This window comes from Ixodes scapularis, unplaced genomic scaffold, assembly GCF_016920785.2.
Source record: "Ixodes scapularis isolate PalLabHiFi unplaced genomic scaffold, ASM1692078v2 PGA_scaffold10__122_contigs__length_95168666, whole genome shotgun sequence".
In the NCBI taxonomy this organism is placed as follows: domain Eukaryota; kingdom Metazoa; phylum Arthropoda; class Arachnida; order Ixodida; family Ixodidae; genus Ixodes; species Ixodes scapularis.
Genome location: NW_024609836.1, coordinates 8,214,018 through 8,230,135, shown reverse-complemented (window position 1 = coordinate 8,230,135; position 16,118 = coordinate 8,214,018). Strand labels below are relative to the sequence as shown.

The window sequence follows — 16,118 nt, the reverse complement described above, 5'->3', positions numbered from 1 at the left end:
GGCAGCAAAGCGCTAACCTTCCCTTCAGTGTTTCGGTAGAACCAACTCGGCCAGACACGAAAACCTGCGCCTCCTTCCCTTCAGAGCGCGGCGACGAAGCAAGATCAACGAGCAGGCTAAGATAATCACATTCACGCTGATCACCAGGTCATCATGGACTCCTACCATGCAGGCAGCGAGTGCGGTTTCGATGCTGATATATGCGAAAGATGAGAGCCGAAAACCCATTTCTTCTATGGACGTTTTCTGTTTCCTGTCATTCTCAGTCACGTATCTGGTATGCGGGACGAAAAAATAACAAAACATTTCATTATTTTTATAATGCAATTAAATGCAAAGGGGCAAGCGAGCTGGACAATGATGAAAATAATCCCTGGAGAAGGGGAACAAGAGGGACAAGGGACAACTTCTGAGATAAGGTGCTTGTTTCCGGGAGGGTTAAATTGCAAGCTTCACCCTTGTTGGTGTTAGACTGGTGGCAGCTGATAAAACCCGTTTGCTCTACTGACGTCTAACCCCTGGTTAGCTCAGTTGGTAGAGCGCTCCACTTGTAATGGAGAGGTCCCGGGTTCGATACCCGGACCAGGCGGATTTTTTCGGTCGCTCACCAGTCACCTAGCTGTGTATGGAGATTTATGTTTGTCCCTTGTCCCTCTTGTTCCCCTTCTCCAGGGATTATTTTCATCATTATTGTCCAGCTCGCTTGCCCCTTTGCATTTAATTGCATTATAATTATAACATTAAATTGCAAGCTTCACCCTTGTTGGTGTTAGACTGGTGGCAGCTGATAAAACCCGTTTGCTCTACTGACGTCTAACCCCTGGTTAGCTCAGTTGGTAGAGCGCTCCACTTGTAATGGAGAGGTCCCGGGTTCGATACCCGGACCAGGCGGATTTTTTCGGTCGCTCACCAGTCACCTAGCTGTGTATGGAGATTTATGTTTGTCCCTTGTCCCTCTTGTTCCCCTTCTCCAGGGATTATTTTCATCATTATTGTCCAGCTCGCTTGCCCCTTTGCATTTAATTGCATTATAATTATAACATTAAATTGCAAGCTTCACCCTTGTTGGTGTTAGACTGGTGGCAGCTGATAAAACCCGTTTGCTCTACTGACGTCTAACCCCTGGTTAGCTCAGTTGGTAGAGCGCTCCACTTGTAATGGAGAGGTCCCGGGTTCGATACCCGGACCAGGCGGATTTTTTCGGTCGCTCACCAGTCACCTAGCTGTGTATGGAGATTTATGTTTGTCCCTTGTCCCTCTTGTTCCCCTTCTCCAGGGATTATTTTCATCAAACATTTCAACCTGCAATAGGCGACAAAGTACAGGCGAGGCAAAACAAGAATGTGTGACAATCACGCATTTTTCGTAAACACCTTCCCAGGCACGTAGCCAGGATTTCGTTTCGGCGGGGGCCCGCCCGTGACAAAATGCTGTATGAGGGGGAGGGGGGAGGGAGGTGGTCCAGCAAAATGAGATTTCGGTGGGGGGGGGGGGGGGGACGGACCTATGGGCTCCCCCCCCCCTCCCCCCCTTCCTGGCTACGTGCCTGCACCTTCCAGCGGTGTGGAGATCAAAACGATGTTTTACCGCATACCAGAAGTGACGACATTCAAGATGGCTGCGCCCTTGTGAAAAAGGTGTATAGATCAATATGAAGTTAAGCGACCTTATGACCGAAAGCACGTTGTTGTGGGCTTTGCAACTTCAGTTTAAACGAACGCAGAAGAGCAAGGAAAGTCATTCTGAATCTGTTCGTTCCAAGTTTTGTCTAATCAAATGCCAGAATGATCCACACGACTGCAGAGACATCGGGAGCGTACCTTATGTTTTATTGTAAATCTATAAATGAGCGCCAGCGTTTGCTTGGCTTTATGCATATCTTGTCACAGACACACAAAAAAAAAAAGAAACAAAAAAGAAAACACTGCAGGGTTGATTGATAACGATCCACACAATGAAACTTTGAGCAGTTTGTAAATGTCCTTATTGCTTGCAGAAATCGGGGAGCGGCATAGATCCTCGCTTGATGATGTTACTCAGAATGCTATAGGCCTCGTCCACTGTGAATATTTTCCACGCTGCTGGACCCTCGACAAATTCTGCTGGAGTCAAGCTCAGAAGCTTGATCTCCGACAATAAGGCTTTCATAGACCTCTCCAGCAGTTTGTCAGAGGGCGTGTCAGCTACCGCCGAGCACTTGACAACTGCCCACGCATAAATGCTCCGAAGGACCTCGTACTCGGAGACCCTCTTCTCTCTCCTCAAGACCTCTAAGATGGTTACTTCCGATGCAGATATGAAGGTCTTCGAGTCAAGAACTTCACCAGCCTTTGTTTTCAGGGTTTCGTTGATGGCGCCGTCATACTCGGACATGGGTTCGTCGCTAATCGCGAGGACGTCCAGAACGCAGCAGAGCGTGTCAGGTTTGATGCTCTTTCTGACAAACTCTGTGCACAGGCCGACAAGGTTGAGATCCAGGTATTTCTGCGCCGCTCTTTTGGTGAGAAGTGCCGTCTCGACGTCAGCGAATTTGGCCTCGTGGCTGTACAGATAGCTGCAATGGCAGAATGTTTAATGTCAGAATTAGTCACTGCTGGAGGTATATCTTCTCTTGCTCTTATTTCACCTCAAAAGAAAGCTTCCCAGAGTAGAATTGAAGATACGCATAGTAGCAGCATCAATGACTCTGGGAGAATACTGCTTTCTGGACAAGCTTCACGGTGTGGAGGAGCATCCTGAAAGCGCAATCGCACGTCCATCTACATTGGAGTTCACCAAGACCACTGAACGCGCCATGTAACAAGGACTATAAAGAAGACAAACAGCGCACTGTATCTTCTGTCGACTTTTTTTTCTCTGTCGCTTTTAGTGATGCGATGTACCCACAAACCATTTCTTCCGTCCCGGTGTAGTGTCCAGAGTATCTACATAAGCGGGTAGACAACCCAACCTTCGAAGATGGCATGAATCAAAATAAACAGTTGTTGCATTTGGCATGTCATAATCTGAAAGTAACGGCCTATACAACACCAGTACATTGGTGACGAGGATGGGATTTTTCGAGCAGTAAAATGGGGAAGTGGGGCAGTAAAAGCTTCTCTATTATATTACCGCTCCACTTCGTGGGATGACTACGAGCTTTCAGCGACTACTTCCAGGAGTTTGTTGATTTTAAGGTATCGACGTTTATCGAAGCAACATTTGTTTGCAACTTTTGTCGAGGGACAAATTAGTATTACTAATTGCAATGCCACAAACGCCAAATCCAGCTGAAGAAATAGTTATTAATACAAGCGCGATTTATTTTATTTATTTTTTTATTTGGAATATGTTTACACCCGGATAATACTTATTTATTTATTTTTAGAGGGAAACACTGCGCAATTAAACTCCGAATTTCCGAACACACAGAACCCTAAACATAAATACCTAACAGTCTATTAATTTATTTTTATTTTTTTTATGCCGGGGGTTTGGGGGGGGGGGGGGGGGTTAATATTTTGTCGAATGGTGCGTACATAGCAGCGTTTTTACCTGAGGAATGCTCGAAAACCGTCCGGATGCAGGTCGGGAATGATAACATCTCCTTCCTCGGGAATGCTGCCGTAGAACATGGCCTCGAAGACGTCGTTCCTCATGGCCAAGATTAGCTTGTGAGCCTTGAAGCGGGTGCCCGGAGGGTCGCCGACAAGGAACTCCACGTCTGTCTGTAGACCGTCTAGCAGGTACTTTAGGTCCTTTCTTGTAGGACCCTGGGGCTGGAAGTTTCGAGCAACATCGGTTAATGCCCACTTAAAAAGCAGCTCAGAAGAAACGAGCGAAGACTTGCGACGTTAGCAGCCATGGCGATCCTGGGCAACCTTCTTTACGCCTGCATCGAGAAAATAAATATATAATCCACGCGTCCGGACCAGCGTACTTTTGGACCCTAACGAAATGCAAACGGTGGAGTACGTGCTTACGATACATGCTGTACGTTACGATTTCATACAAGTACGCAATAGTGATGAGGTTTGTGCATTTTTATGAGTTCCAATGTTGAGCGTTCGCATCGCATAATCTCCACCCAAATGTAGCGCTAGGTCCGGATCAGAAACCAGAGTTTTGGCGCTTACTGTTATCTCGTTTTAAAATTAGAAGCGATTTTCGAGAATTTCCAGTGAAAAATGGCGGCCGACGAAGTCCATCGGAGCTAACGACTACTACATGGAGATGCGTGGCGTAAAGTGTAAATTTCCGAAAATAGCCTATAAGTTTTGAAGAAGACAACGGCAACCTCGGAAGATTTGGCATCTGATCTGTTTCGCCAGCGCTACCTTGAAGCGGAGATAACCGTTCGGCGACGCGTAACCGAATTTCGTGGCCAATATATATATATAGAAAGGACAGTATTTTGTTTAATATTTGAAAAGAAATCTTGAACAGTTTTAATCAGTTTTAACATCATCCGAAGTTCGATAGTAAAGCCGGCGACCGTAATTGGCAAGGCTGCAAGTTAGAGACTGGGTGTCTCTGCTTCCGGCTCTCCGATAAGGATCTGGATCAATTCCAACAGATCGGAGACGACGCTGACCCCAGTGACTCTTTCGCGCTCGTAGTTTGTTGTTTGAGCTAAGACTGATAACGCTCACGGAGACGTATCACGTGCCCGACCACCGAGGACGGCGGCGAGCTGGCGACACGATGGCAGCTGACGATACTCGGCGGGGAACAAGGGTCGTTTTCGAGCCTCGTCAGTGAACCAGATCTGCGAGCGGAAGATGAGCGCTCGACATCTGAGAGCGGAATTCACCATGAATCTCCCCTTCTCACCTTGTCAGCGACTCCGAGTGAGCCAGCGAAAGAACTGGTAATGCAATTAATGCAAAGGTGCGAGGGAGCTGGACAAAAATAACGATAATGATTTCTAGAGAAGGGGAGCAAAGCGGACAACGGACAAAAGCGAATCTCCAAACACAGCTAGGTGACTGGTGCGTTCTACCCTTTGTTCCCCTTCTCTAGGCATTATTATCGTCACCCTTGTCCAGCTCGCTTGAACCTTCGCATTTAATTACATCGTCATCATAACCTTAAAATGCAGGCCGTTCGTGCTTGTTGGTGCTAGACTCGCTCTACTGACGCCTAAATTGGCTCCGCTGGGCGTCTGAGTCTCACCCTCATTGAACCAAGACGACGGGGAGGTCGCACAAATCGCTTCGTGGCACTTGATGTCAATGCAGATACCGATCGCGCCACTCGCAACAAACGCTAAAATTTAAGATTACCGATTTTCTTCGCAAACAGACCGCATACCCTCCGCAGATACACGGTTAGCGTGTTCTCTTTTTGATAAGGACTTAAACATGTCTAATTTGTGCGTGGCGCAAGAAGCTATCTTGCTCTCTGCATCGAGTACTTCAAGAGCACCGCTAGTGCGGTGTTAGAAGCGACACCGCGTACACCTGGCCCAAATGACTGCGGCAAGAACAGAAAATCGCTGACAAAGTGCAATCGGTACACGGAGCTAGCACAAGTGACTGCTGCATTATATTATGGTACCTGCCTTAGAACGTAAACTTTTACGTTTTCTGTTCTATTCTTGCAATTTCTTAACATATTTAATCCCAACTCTTCATTTCTTTATAAAGAGCGACCCGAGACCAATGGAAAGCTTGACGCAGCACGATAAGACGCTACCCTGGGAAGTGAAGGAATGGGCGAAAGAGAAAATATTCCAGTATGTTTGGTACAAACATGGAAAAGGGTTTTGTAAGAGAGAAAGAGGGGGCCAATGTACGTGTGGTACGAAGTCGAAGGATGATTTGGAAAAGTTTGAGTAGTTTTTTCCTTCGCATTTAAAGGCTGGTTATTTAGTTTTATACCATGAGTGACGACCATTATTTGTTACCTAAAGAAATTGGGCTCATCTTTACGGAGCAAACAAAGTTTTTTTTTTTATTATTTCACTTAAATGTACAAAAAGTTCGGAATAACTCTGATGAACTGAACGTATTTTTGGACGGTTTCAGTTTTCGATGTGATGTGATCATGCTTACAGAAACGTGGTATAACAATACTGATGAGGTGGATAGATTGGAGGGTTACAATATATTCAATTTAAATCGTAGTGATAAGGTAGAAGGGGGTATAGCTATGTATGCGAAAAAACACCTCAAATGTTCTTTTATTACTGATTTCACTATAATTTCATGACTACGAAATCTTAACTTTGCAACATGAAAAATCTATATATTCAGTACTTTATCGTCCGCCTTGTGGGAATATTTCTTCTTTTTTTTAAAATCCTCGAAGTGTTCTTTCGGTTTAATGGTGAAAGCGGCTTTACTCTATACTTCGGCGGCGGCTTTACTCTATACTTTGGCGGCGACTTTAACATAGATATGCATGCTCCCTCTTATCATAAACATTACTGATGCCTTTATATCAATCGTATGGGTTGGCCAATGTTATTCTTCAACCTACTCATGTAACACCTGTACGTCAGGCGTTACTAGACTTATTTTTAACAAACCTTTCTACGTCGGAATTAATTGCCGGAGTAGTTGGAGAAGCAATTAGTGATCACCTTCCGATATATTTACTTTCTAATGTGAGCTATAACTTAAAAGAAACTTGTGGTCCTGAAGTATACTTCAGAAATATAAGCGCTAAAAACCTCGACATTTTTTAACACCATATGATTTCTGTAAACTGGAGTGCGGTACTGTCCAATTAAAACTTGTGTTTGGGCGAGTTGGTTCCTTCTGATTTAAAAGGTTAAAAAGCGCAAACTAAACAAGGACAATAAAGACACAAAGACGACAGGACGGGCACTAACTCACAACTAATTTTATTAGAAAAAACACTGCATATTTTATACACAAGATCGTATGCCACACCTACACTGCAACCAATCACCACTCTCACAAGCAGCTGCTTAGAAACATCACTTCTTTCTGGAGCAAAAAGAGAGAAGGCATGCTGACGCATAAGTCATCTTTCCTTTTGATATAAAACGCCTTTATATTCTCTCTCTCGGTTTTATCTTTTGATCTCTTTGAAAACTTTGTTTCAGTCAAAAGAGGCTTACAGTAAGCACATCGCTTGCAGTGGTCGGCCAGGTGTCCCGCCGCGTTGTTGCGCACAGAAAGATTATGTTCACGTGCCCTATCGTTAAAACAGCGGCCGGTTTGTTCAATATAAACTTTTCTGCGGCTTAATGGTATCTCATATACAACATTGGTCACACATTCAGTGTACTGTACAGAGTGCTTCTTAGAGCAGAGTGTTTTTTTCTGCCGTATAAGCATCGAACAGATTTCGGAGAGCTTACAAGGGGCCGAAAAAAACAACATTTACATCGTATCTACTAGGTATCTTTTTAATGTTGTGAGACACTTTATGCCAATAAGGAATCATATGTACACGTCTTTTAACTTTATTTGTCTGGCTGCCCCCTTGCAAGTTAGTTCTTTTTATTTTTTGAAGTAGGCTCTCACAGCAGCTCGAAACAAGGTTAGGAGGGTACCTTACGTTTTCTAACCTTTTCACTTGCTCAGCAAAACTGGTGTCCATCTGATGTTTGCAATTTTTAGCAAGAGCTGCCTGAAGACTTGTTAACGCGTTACCTCTCTTGACCAGATTGGAATGTGCACTTTTGTAAGAAGCAAGGCTTTTCTTGGAACGCGGGCTATACTTCCAACAAACATGGTCGTCGGAAAACATGACCATAAGGTCCAAAAAACGAATGCAGTTCAGCACGGGCATTTCCCATGTAAACTTAAGTCCACCTGACGCTTCTTTAAAAACATCGACGATCCCCGCAACGACCTCATCCAAACCCGAATTTGTTTCTAAAATTAAAAGATAATCGTCAACATATCTGAATACTTCAACTACATGCAGATCAGGTAGGCATTCCAAAATGCGCCTGTCCATTTACGCTAAAAAATATATTACATGAAACAGGGGCAACCGACTAGCCAATACAAACACCAGATTTCTATACAAAGAAACACTCATTGTAACTAATTGTAACTGTAACTGCTCACTGTAACTAAGTGTAATTGTAAACACTCATTGTAACTAATTATATTTGTAACTGCATTCGTTTTTTGGACCTTATGGACATGTTTTCCGACGACCATGTTTGTTGGAAGTATAGCCCGCGTTCCAAGAAAACCCTTGTTTCTTACAAAATTGCACATTCCAATCTGGTCAAGAGAGGTATCGCGTTAACAAGTCTTCAGGCAGCTCTTGCTAAAAATTGCAAACATCAGATGGACATCAGTTTTGCTGAGCAAGTAAAAAGGCTAGAAAACGTAGGGTACCCTCCTAACCTAGTTTCGAGCTGCTGTGAGAGCCTACTTGAAAAAAATAAAAAGAACTAACTTGGAAGGGGGCAGCCAGACAAATAAAGTTAAAAGACGTGTACTGTACATGTGATTCCTTAATGGCATAAAGTGTCTCGCAATATTAAAAAGATAGCTAGCGGATACGATGTAAATGTTGTTTTTTCGGCCCCTTGTCAGCTCTCAAAAATCTGTTCGATGCTTACACGGCAGAAAAAAACACTCTGCTCTAAGAAGCACGCTGTACGGTACACTGAATCTGTGACCAATGTTGTATATGAGATACCATTAAGCTGCGGAAAAGTTTATATTGAACAAACCGGCCGCTGTTTTAACGATAGGGCACGTGAACATAATCTTTCTGTGCGCAACAACGCGGCGGGACACCTGGCCGACCACTGCAAGCGATGTGCTTACTGTAAGCCTCTTTTGACTGAAACAAAGTTTTCAAAGAGATCAAAAGATAAAACCGAGAGAGAGAATATAAAGGCGTTTTATATCAAAAGGAAAGATGACTTATGCGTCAGCATGCCTTCTCTCTTTTTGCTCCAGAAAGAAGTGATGTTTCTAAGCAGCTGCTTGTGAGAGTGGTGATTGGTTGCAGTGTAGGTGTGGCGAGAGCCTTTTATACTGGGAGAGTTCGGCGGTCTATTGATCCAGCCGCCAGTCTGGCAGCACTGATCGAACAGTCTGGCAACTGTGCGCATCGCATTCCGAGTCTCGTCGTGCGCCATGATGTGCCTTGTCGTCTCGAGCCGGCAGCCGTCTGACTAGGGTGGAGCGAGAGACGACGGTGAAAGTGATCGTTCTGCGCTCTGCGAGACGTTAGAAGAAAACGTATAGAGGTGCTGCAGTGCCGTTGGGTGCTCGAACAGCGCGAAAAAAGGGTTCAGGATGTACCGGTTCCCGCAAGGAAAAGAAAACCGTGCAAGGCACAAGATCTGGGAGGCCAAAACAAAGAGGGCTAAGTGGAAGCCGGCTTCGAGTTCTCGATGGTGCGAGGTAATATTATAATTAATTTATTTTTTTGAGTTAAACGCGTTTTATTTTAACTAAAACTGTGCAGCGAGTTGACGCGGCAGCGTCAGGTGAGAGTGTCCGTTGATCACGAAGCGTTTCCTGCCCCGCAAGACTTGATACTTGCGAGCGGCCTAGCTTGCCAAATTTGAACTGTGTATAGTATTCGCTGCAAGCGGGTGCACGTCGCGCTGAACGACGCGTGCACTGTACGAGCGCACGCGCTCCGTCGGCAGGTTCATAGCATTTATCTCGCTCTCGTAGCTTTCCCTACGCTCGAGTTTTTAGAAGCGGCCTCGTAGCTCCGCTTCGCCGTCTCGCAAGCGATACCTTCATTTTTTTTTTTTTTTTTTAATTCGCGTTGTAAATACTTACTTGTCATGCCTTTCTTTTTTTTAGGTGCACTTCGCAGACAGTGATTTCGAAAGTGGTTGTCGATCCCAAAAAGCTCAGGCACAACGCGACGCCGACGCTGCTTCTTCACAGCAAACCAAACAATGTCAGAAAAAAAAAAAAAAAAAAAAAGACCAGCAGGTGAAGAAGCACGGCGGAAAATCACGATCAGTCCGCCGTATTCCGCACAACGGTGCACAAACCGTGTGATGTGGTAAACACTCAGGGACAATCAAACTTACCCACTGAAAAATGCGCACAAGGCCGCTGAGCTGTGTCGGACGACGGGTGTTTTTGAGCGATTCCCCATTTATAAATGAGTGCCGTTCGTAAATGGGCAGTTTGTTTGCTAATTTTTACATGAATAAAGCACTGAATCACAAAATGGTTGTTTTCTGACTTTCTCCTCACGGCACGAAAAGCGCGAACGGCGAAACCTACACGCGTATACATCGCACGTCAATGGGGACCCGGCCACTTGCCGGGAGGCACATCATGGCGGGAGCGGAACCCGCTGAATCCGCTAAACCTAGCGGGCCGTAAGCTCCTCCCATCCGCCGAACTCTCCCAGTATAAAAGGCTCTGGGTGAGGCATACGATCTTGTGTATAAAAGTGAGTGTTTTTTTTTTTTTTTTTTTTTAATAAAATCAGTTGTGAGTTAGCGCCCGTCCTGTCGTCTTTGTGTCTTTATTGTCCTTGTTTTGTTTGCGCGTTTTAACCTTTTAGATTGGTACTGTCCAGCGTGTCGGCAGATGAGGAGTTTCACTGCTTTCTTGAACAGTTTACAATCGTGTACGACCGCTGTTTTCCTTACAAATTGCAAAGTGTTTCCCGAAAATCTCGTAAACCTTGGGTTACGACAGAAATATTAAGAATGATAAATAAAAAAAATGCATTTTACCACCAATTTGTGCGCACTAAAGACGCAAGTATGTTGTCTAAATTCGAAAAGGAACGAAATCAGCTGACAAAGAATTTAAGGCAAGTTAAATGTACGTGCTTATTTTAACAATTTATTTCTAGATACTAAGCGACCAAATGTTATGTGAAAAAGTTGAATGGCATAATTAAGCAAGGATCGTATGTGCATCGGATCACAGAAATGAAAATCGGAGGTGTTAACCTAACGGGATCCACTTTAGCGGAAACATTTAATGAGTATTTTGTTAACCTTGTTCAAAGTTTACACTATGCGGATGCTTCTAGATATGTGCAGAGTATTCCTCTTAGTCTATTATCCTTCCCAACTGACGAAGATGAAATTTACTCACTTTTCCAAAATTTAAAGAATAGTAAAAGCACTGATATATATGACCTTCAAATTAAACCTGTAAAATATGTATTACGGTGCACTGCTCCCTGTCTGACGTATATTTTTAATCTTTCACTAGAGAATGAAACTTTTCCACAAAAAAACAAAAAACAAAAAAACAAGCAGGTGGCAAGGGTAACGGTACTGTACAAAGGTGGGGGAAAAAGCAACTTGGGAAATTTTAGGCCAGTGTCCGTTCTACCAGTATTTTCCAAATGACTAGAAAATATTATACACAGGGATGGGCAGTACTTTCAAATACAAGTATTTGAAATACGTATTTCAAATACTTTGTGTATTTTGCATTTGTATTTGATTACAAATTGGGTAATGTATTTGACCTGTGTATTTAAATACTAAAATGTGGGTATTTCAAATACGATTGTAATTACAATTTTGTGGGCGAAAATACATCCCTCAAATTTATTGTCACGACAATTCTTGTTTTTATGCATGTGGTTGTAAGATATAGTCTTCATCCTTTATTCGGCCATGGGGCTTTTTTCTTTTCCTCCGGCTTTATTTTAAAGGCACAGTAAAGTTCTTCGTCGATCGTGGGGTGCTGCGCTAGCTGGAGGGTGGCTTCTTTCCGGTGGCTTCAGTGATGCTCACGACTCGGCGGTTGAGTAAATAAATATATATTTACAGATTATGCACAACTTTTTACAAGACAAAACAATTGTCACGCTGCTGATGCCGCGGCAACCCAACGCCAACAATAGCGCCTCGGCGCCAAGTCCCTTGCCGCGCACGGCAAGTTCTCTGCCCCGCAGGACAAAGTACGCGGAGCCCTCGGGACCGCGGGAGATCACGACTTGCTCCGCGCACGGGCTCGTTGAAACTCCAGTTTTCCAAAAAGGCGCACCGACATTCCGAAGGGAGGCCAGACCTCCCTCTCTCCCCCGAAGTCGCCGACATGGCCCCGACAAGGTCGCCTCCCCAATTACCTCGGCGGCAAGGGCGACCACCCGCGAACAGAGGTTTGTTTACTTCCCACGCGGGGAAATCTGCTTCCACTTTCGGGAGCTGGCCTCCGCTTGCCGCCAAAGGGAAAGACAAGACATCGGGCGCCTCCCAAGGACGCTTCGGGTGACCGCGCCGCCAATTCCCCGAGCTCTTTCGGCTAAGCCCCTTCGGCCATCCCTACACGTCCCCCCGAAAACTGCGCTAGGACTTCTGGACTAGCCAGCAGTTACAAAAACAGGATGGCCGAAAACCCAACAAGAACACAAAAACAACCCGCTTAAACTGAAGCGAAAAATAAAAACAACAAAACACATGGCTGGAAATAACGAAGCCAGGCACCTCTAGCACCAATTGCTATATAAAACTGAGAGAAAAAAAAAAAGGACAACACTTCTTAGTACACTCCGTTTCTCAGCAGGCCTCTCGAGGACCTGGACCGCTCGCAACAACGACACCGTTGGCGCCGCAAGAGCTTCCGCAACCAAAAGACAAAAACATCAATAAATCCCGGCAAACCAACAGCAAACGAAAGACTAAAAACGCTTGGTGAACACTGAACAACGCTGAATCGTTCGATTACACAAAATAAAACACAGCCACGCTCCTCTAGCACGACTTGCTAAATAAAGATCAAAACAGGGAGAACACTCATTTCTGCTTGTGGAGACAAAACCTTGATCACCCACTCCGCTAGACTCTGCGGACCTGTCTTGCTCGCACCAGCGACACCAAGAACGCTGCAAGCGTTGCCGTAAACAAAAAGACAACAAAACTCGAAAAGCGCGGCAAGCGCTACACAGCAAGTGTGAGTTCAATGGCACCTCGCAAGGGCCACGGCAGTGATCGCTTCCCCACATGCACGCCCGCTGACACCACGTGCATGAGTGCGACAAAGCGCTCCCTTGCCACCCTACAATCAACCCTTACTCGGGCACCCGTGTCGAGTGTCGCGAGAACAGTGTAGCTCGCCAGAGCTTCATTAGGCCCACGAAGGCGTGCTCGGCTCGGCCTCTCCACGGAAGCGCTTTCGGCAATCGCTTCGCAGACATCAGAGAAAGGATCAACTTTGCGCCCATGGCGCGCCATCGCCGTCCCTCTTCCAAGATTGTTGCCCCACGGCGATTCGTGCTCCTGCACCTGTACCTCCTCGCGCCGCCCGCTTGGTGGCACCCGCTGTGTCACACCCTCAACACAAGGCCCGTCGTGGTGACCCCGAAGTCAATCTGAACAGCGGCAGTGGCCCCCCTCGCGACATCGGCATCCACCAGCCTCCCCAGTGCCGGGACCGACCCCTGGCTCTCCGGGAGCTCCTCCCTTCCAGCTGCCCGGACGTAGGAAGACCCTGGTTGGCAAGTGGCCCGATGGCCCTCAGACCCCCCGGCAGTCTCCAGTCCCAATACGGCACGATCGGCCTCGAACCCTACGACAGTGTCCGGTTCCTGGAGAGCGCGATCGGCGTCGGACCCCACGGCAGTCTGCGGTCCCAGTACGGCACGATCGGCCTCGAACCCTATGACCGTGTCTGGTTCCTGGAGAGCGCGATCGGCGTCGGGCCCCCCGGCAGTCTCCAGTCCTAGCACGGGACGGTCGGCCTCGGACCCCACGGCAGTCAGCGGTCCCGGTACGGCTCGATCGGCCTCAAACCCTACTTCTTGGAGATCGCGATCGGCGTTGAACCCCACCGCAGTGTCCGGTTCCTGAACGACACGATTGGCCCCGGACCCCACGACCGTCTTTGGCTCCCTGACAGCGCTACCGGCTTCGGACCCCCCTGCAGTGTCCTGTTCCTGGACAGTGCGGTCGGCCCCAGACCCCACCGCAGTCTCCGGTTCCTGGACAGCGCGATAAGCCTCGGAACCCCCGTCAGGGCTCGGTTCCTGGACAGCGCGGTCAGCCTCGGACCCTCCGGCAGTGTCCTGTTCCTCGACACCGCGGTCGGCCTCAGACCCCACCGCAGTCTCCGGTCCCTGTACGGTTCGATTGGCCTCGGAGCCTACCGCAGTCTCCGGCTCCTGGACAGCGCGATCACCCTCGGACTCCATGGCAGTCTCTGGCTTTTGTGCGGCACAATCGGCCTCGGACCCCATGGCAGCCTCCGGGTCGCCCAGTGCGTCGGGTTCCGTTTCGCTCACGCGGTGAGCCTCGGGCTCCGCGCCCGCCGCTGCATTAATCAGCGACCCTTCTCGGCGCTCCTCCAGGAGCCGAGCTATTGCTCTCCGCTCCTCCGCCCGGAGCTCTGCGAGTTGTATCTGCAGGTCTAGCTCCTTCGTTCTTTTCCTCACGAGGGCTATCTGAACACTCAGCGGAACCGCTTCCCCATCCGACCATTCGTCGTCTCCGTCACTGAGGCTCTCCCCAATGGGCCAGTTATACCTCGCCATGCAGCTAAGTGCGCGGGTGTCAGCCGGCGACGGAAGGAAAAACGACCACTTACCTGGCGGTGCTGTAGAGCCCACGGAGGTCGTTGACGCCGCCGAACTCGCGAGTCCCCACGGCGTCGATCGCCACAAGCAGAGTCCGTTCTGTGAGACCCGGCTGTCACCGCTGCAGGCGTCGGGTGTCGCCAAACCCGCAGGTCACTGGCGTCGATTGCAGCCGGCGACGTTCGCTTGCCTGAATCTGTTGTCGCCGTCGAAGGCCCCAGGCCCACGGCAGTTGTCGATGACACCGAACCCGCAGGTCACCGGCGCCGATCGCCCCACGCGACGTCCGCTTCTCGGCTTTCGTCGCTGTCGGCCACAGGCGTACTCGTAGCCGTGCCTCGCTGTGCCAGGCTGCTGGTCGTCTCGACTGGTCCTGGGCTCCTGCCGATGGACACCGCCACACTCCGCGGCAGCACTGGCCTCGTCGTCTTCCTGGCACACGTTGTTGTCGAGGTGGCCGACGACGTCCACGATCCTGTCGACTGCGCCAGTAAAGTTCTTCGTCGATCGTGGGGTGCTGCGCTGGCTGGAGGGTGGCTTCTTTCCGGTGGCTTCAGTGATGCTCACGACTCGGCGGTTGAGTAAATAAATATATATTTACAGATTATGCACAACTTTTTACAAGACAAAACAATTGTCACGCTGCTGATGCCGCGGCAACCCAACGCCAACAATAGCGCCTCGGCGCCAAGTCCCTTGCCGCGCACGGCAAGTTCTCTGCCCCGCAGGACAAAGTACGCGGAGCCCTCGGGACCGCGGGAGATCACGACTTGCTCCGCGCACGGGCTCGTTGAAACTCCACTTTTCCAAAAAGGCGCACCGACATTCCGAAGGGAGGCCAGACCTCCCTCTCTCCCCCGAAGTCGCCGACATGGCCCCGACAAGGTCGCCTCCCCAATTACCTCGGCGGCAAGGGCGACCACCCGCGAACAGAGGTTTGTTTACTTCCCACGCGGGGAAATCTGCTTCCACTTTCGGGAGCTGGCCTCCGCTTGCCGCCAAAGGGAAAGACAAGACATCGGGCGCCTCCCAAGGACGCTTCGGGTGACCGCGCCGCCAATTCCCCGAGCTCTTTCGGCTAAGCCCCTTCGGCCATCCCTACAGGCACTGTCCAGAGCAGGAATAAAAGTACGTTCTGCACCGAATACAGTGTCTCTCAATCAAGCACAAGCGTTTAGTGACTTTGTGATTACGGTGCTAGTCCAGGGCAAGAATAGTGACGAAATCGACGTTCACAGGCAGACTGCCTAAATTGGTGCCTGTGACAACTTGTGATGCTTTCCAGCCTGATTTCCACCCATAGTTTTGCCTGGAACATTCTAAATTCGCGGGTCGTCCAGACTTTCGTAAGTGGTGCGAGTTGCAACAATAAGAAATTCCCTAGCTAGTCGCTGTGCATCTTGGTGGTCTCGATTCTTTGTTGGTCTATACCAAAATTTAATCGACAAAGAAAGCTGCTTGAAGCTCTGTACTTTTTTCACCTATTACGTACAAGCTGAATACATATTTTTATTATTATTTTTTTGTGCTACTAGAGCCTCGCACACTAACTCCCAAGTGTGCAATGCAAAATTAAAATGAGGTACCCAGAAACCCGTTGCAAGTGCCCTGAAGTCGCTGACGCAAATTTTGAGGAATGTGTTTGGAAAAGTATTTGGAGGAGATCAAATACATTT

At 47.9% G+C, this 16,118-nt stretch overlaps 1 protein-coding gene across 1 annotated transcript in view; it reads right to left on the bottom strand.

The window, feature by feature from the left end:
* Nucleotides 1-1,808: 1,808 nt before the first annotated feature.
* The window catches only part of LOC8037336 (BTB/POZ domain-containing protein 6-A), a 20,425-nt gene continuing 6,115 nt past the window's right edge, over nucleotides 1,809-16,118 (bottom strand). The window contains exons 2-4 of the mRNA XM_040500233.2: nucleotides 3,830-3,871; nucleotides 3,535-3,758; nucleotides 1,809-2,554 (exon numbers count right to left, since the gene is read on the bottom strand). Of these exons, the coding sequence (XP_040356167.2) occupies nucleotides 1,984-2,554; nucleotides 3,535-3,758; nucleotides 3,830-3,844 (810 nt within the window). The 5' untranslated portion in view covers nucleotides 3,845-3,871 and the 3' untranslated portion in view covers nucleotides 1,809-1,983. The remainder of the gene's footprint in view (nucleotides 2,555-3,534; nucleotides 3,759-3,829; nucleotides 3,872-16,118) is intronic.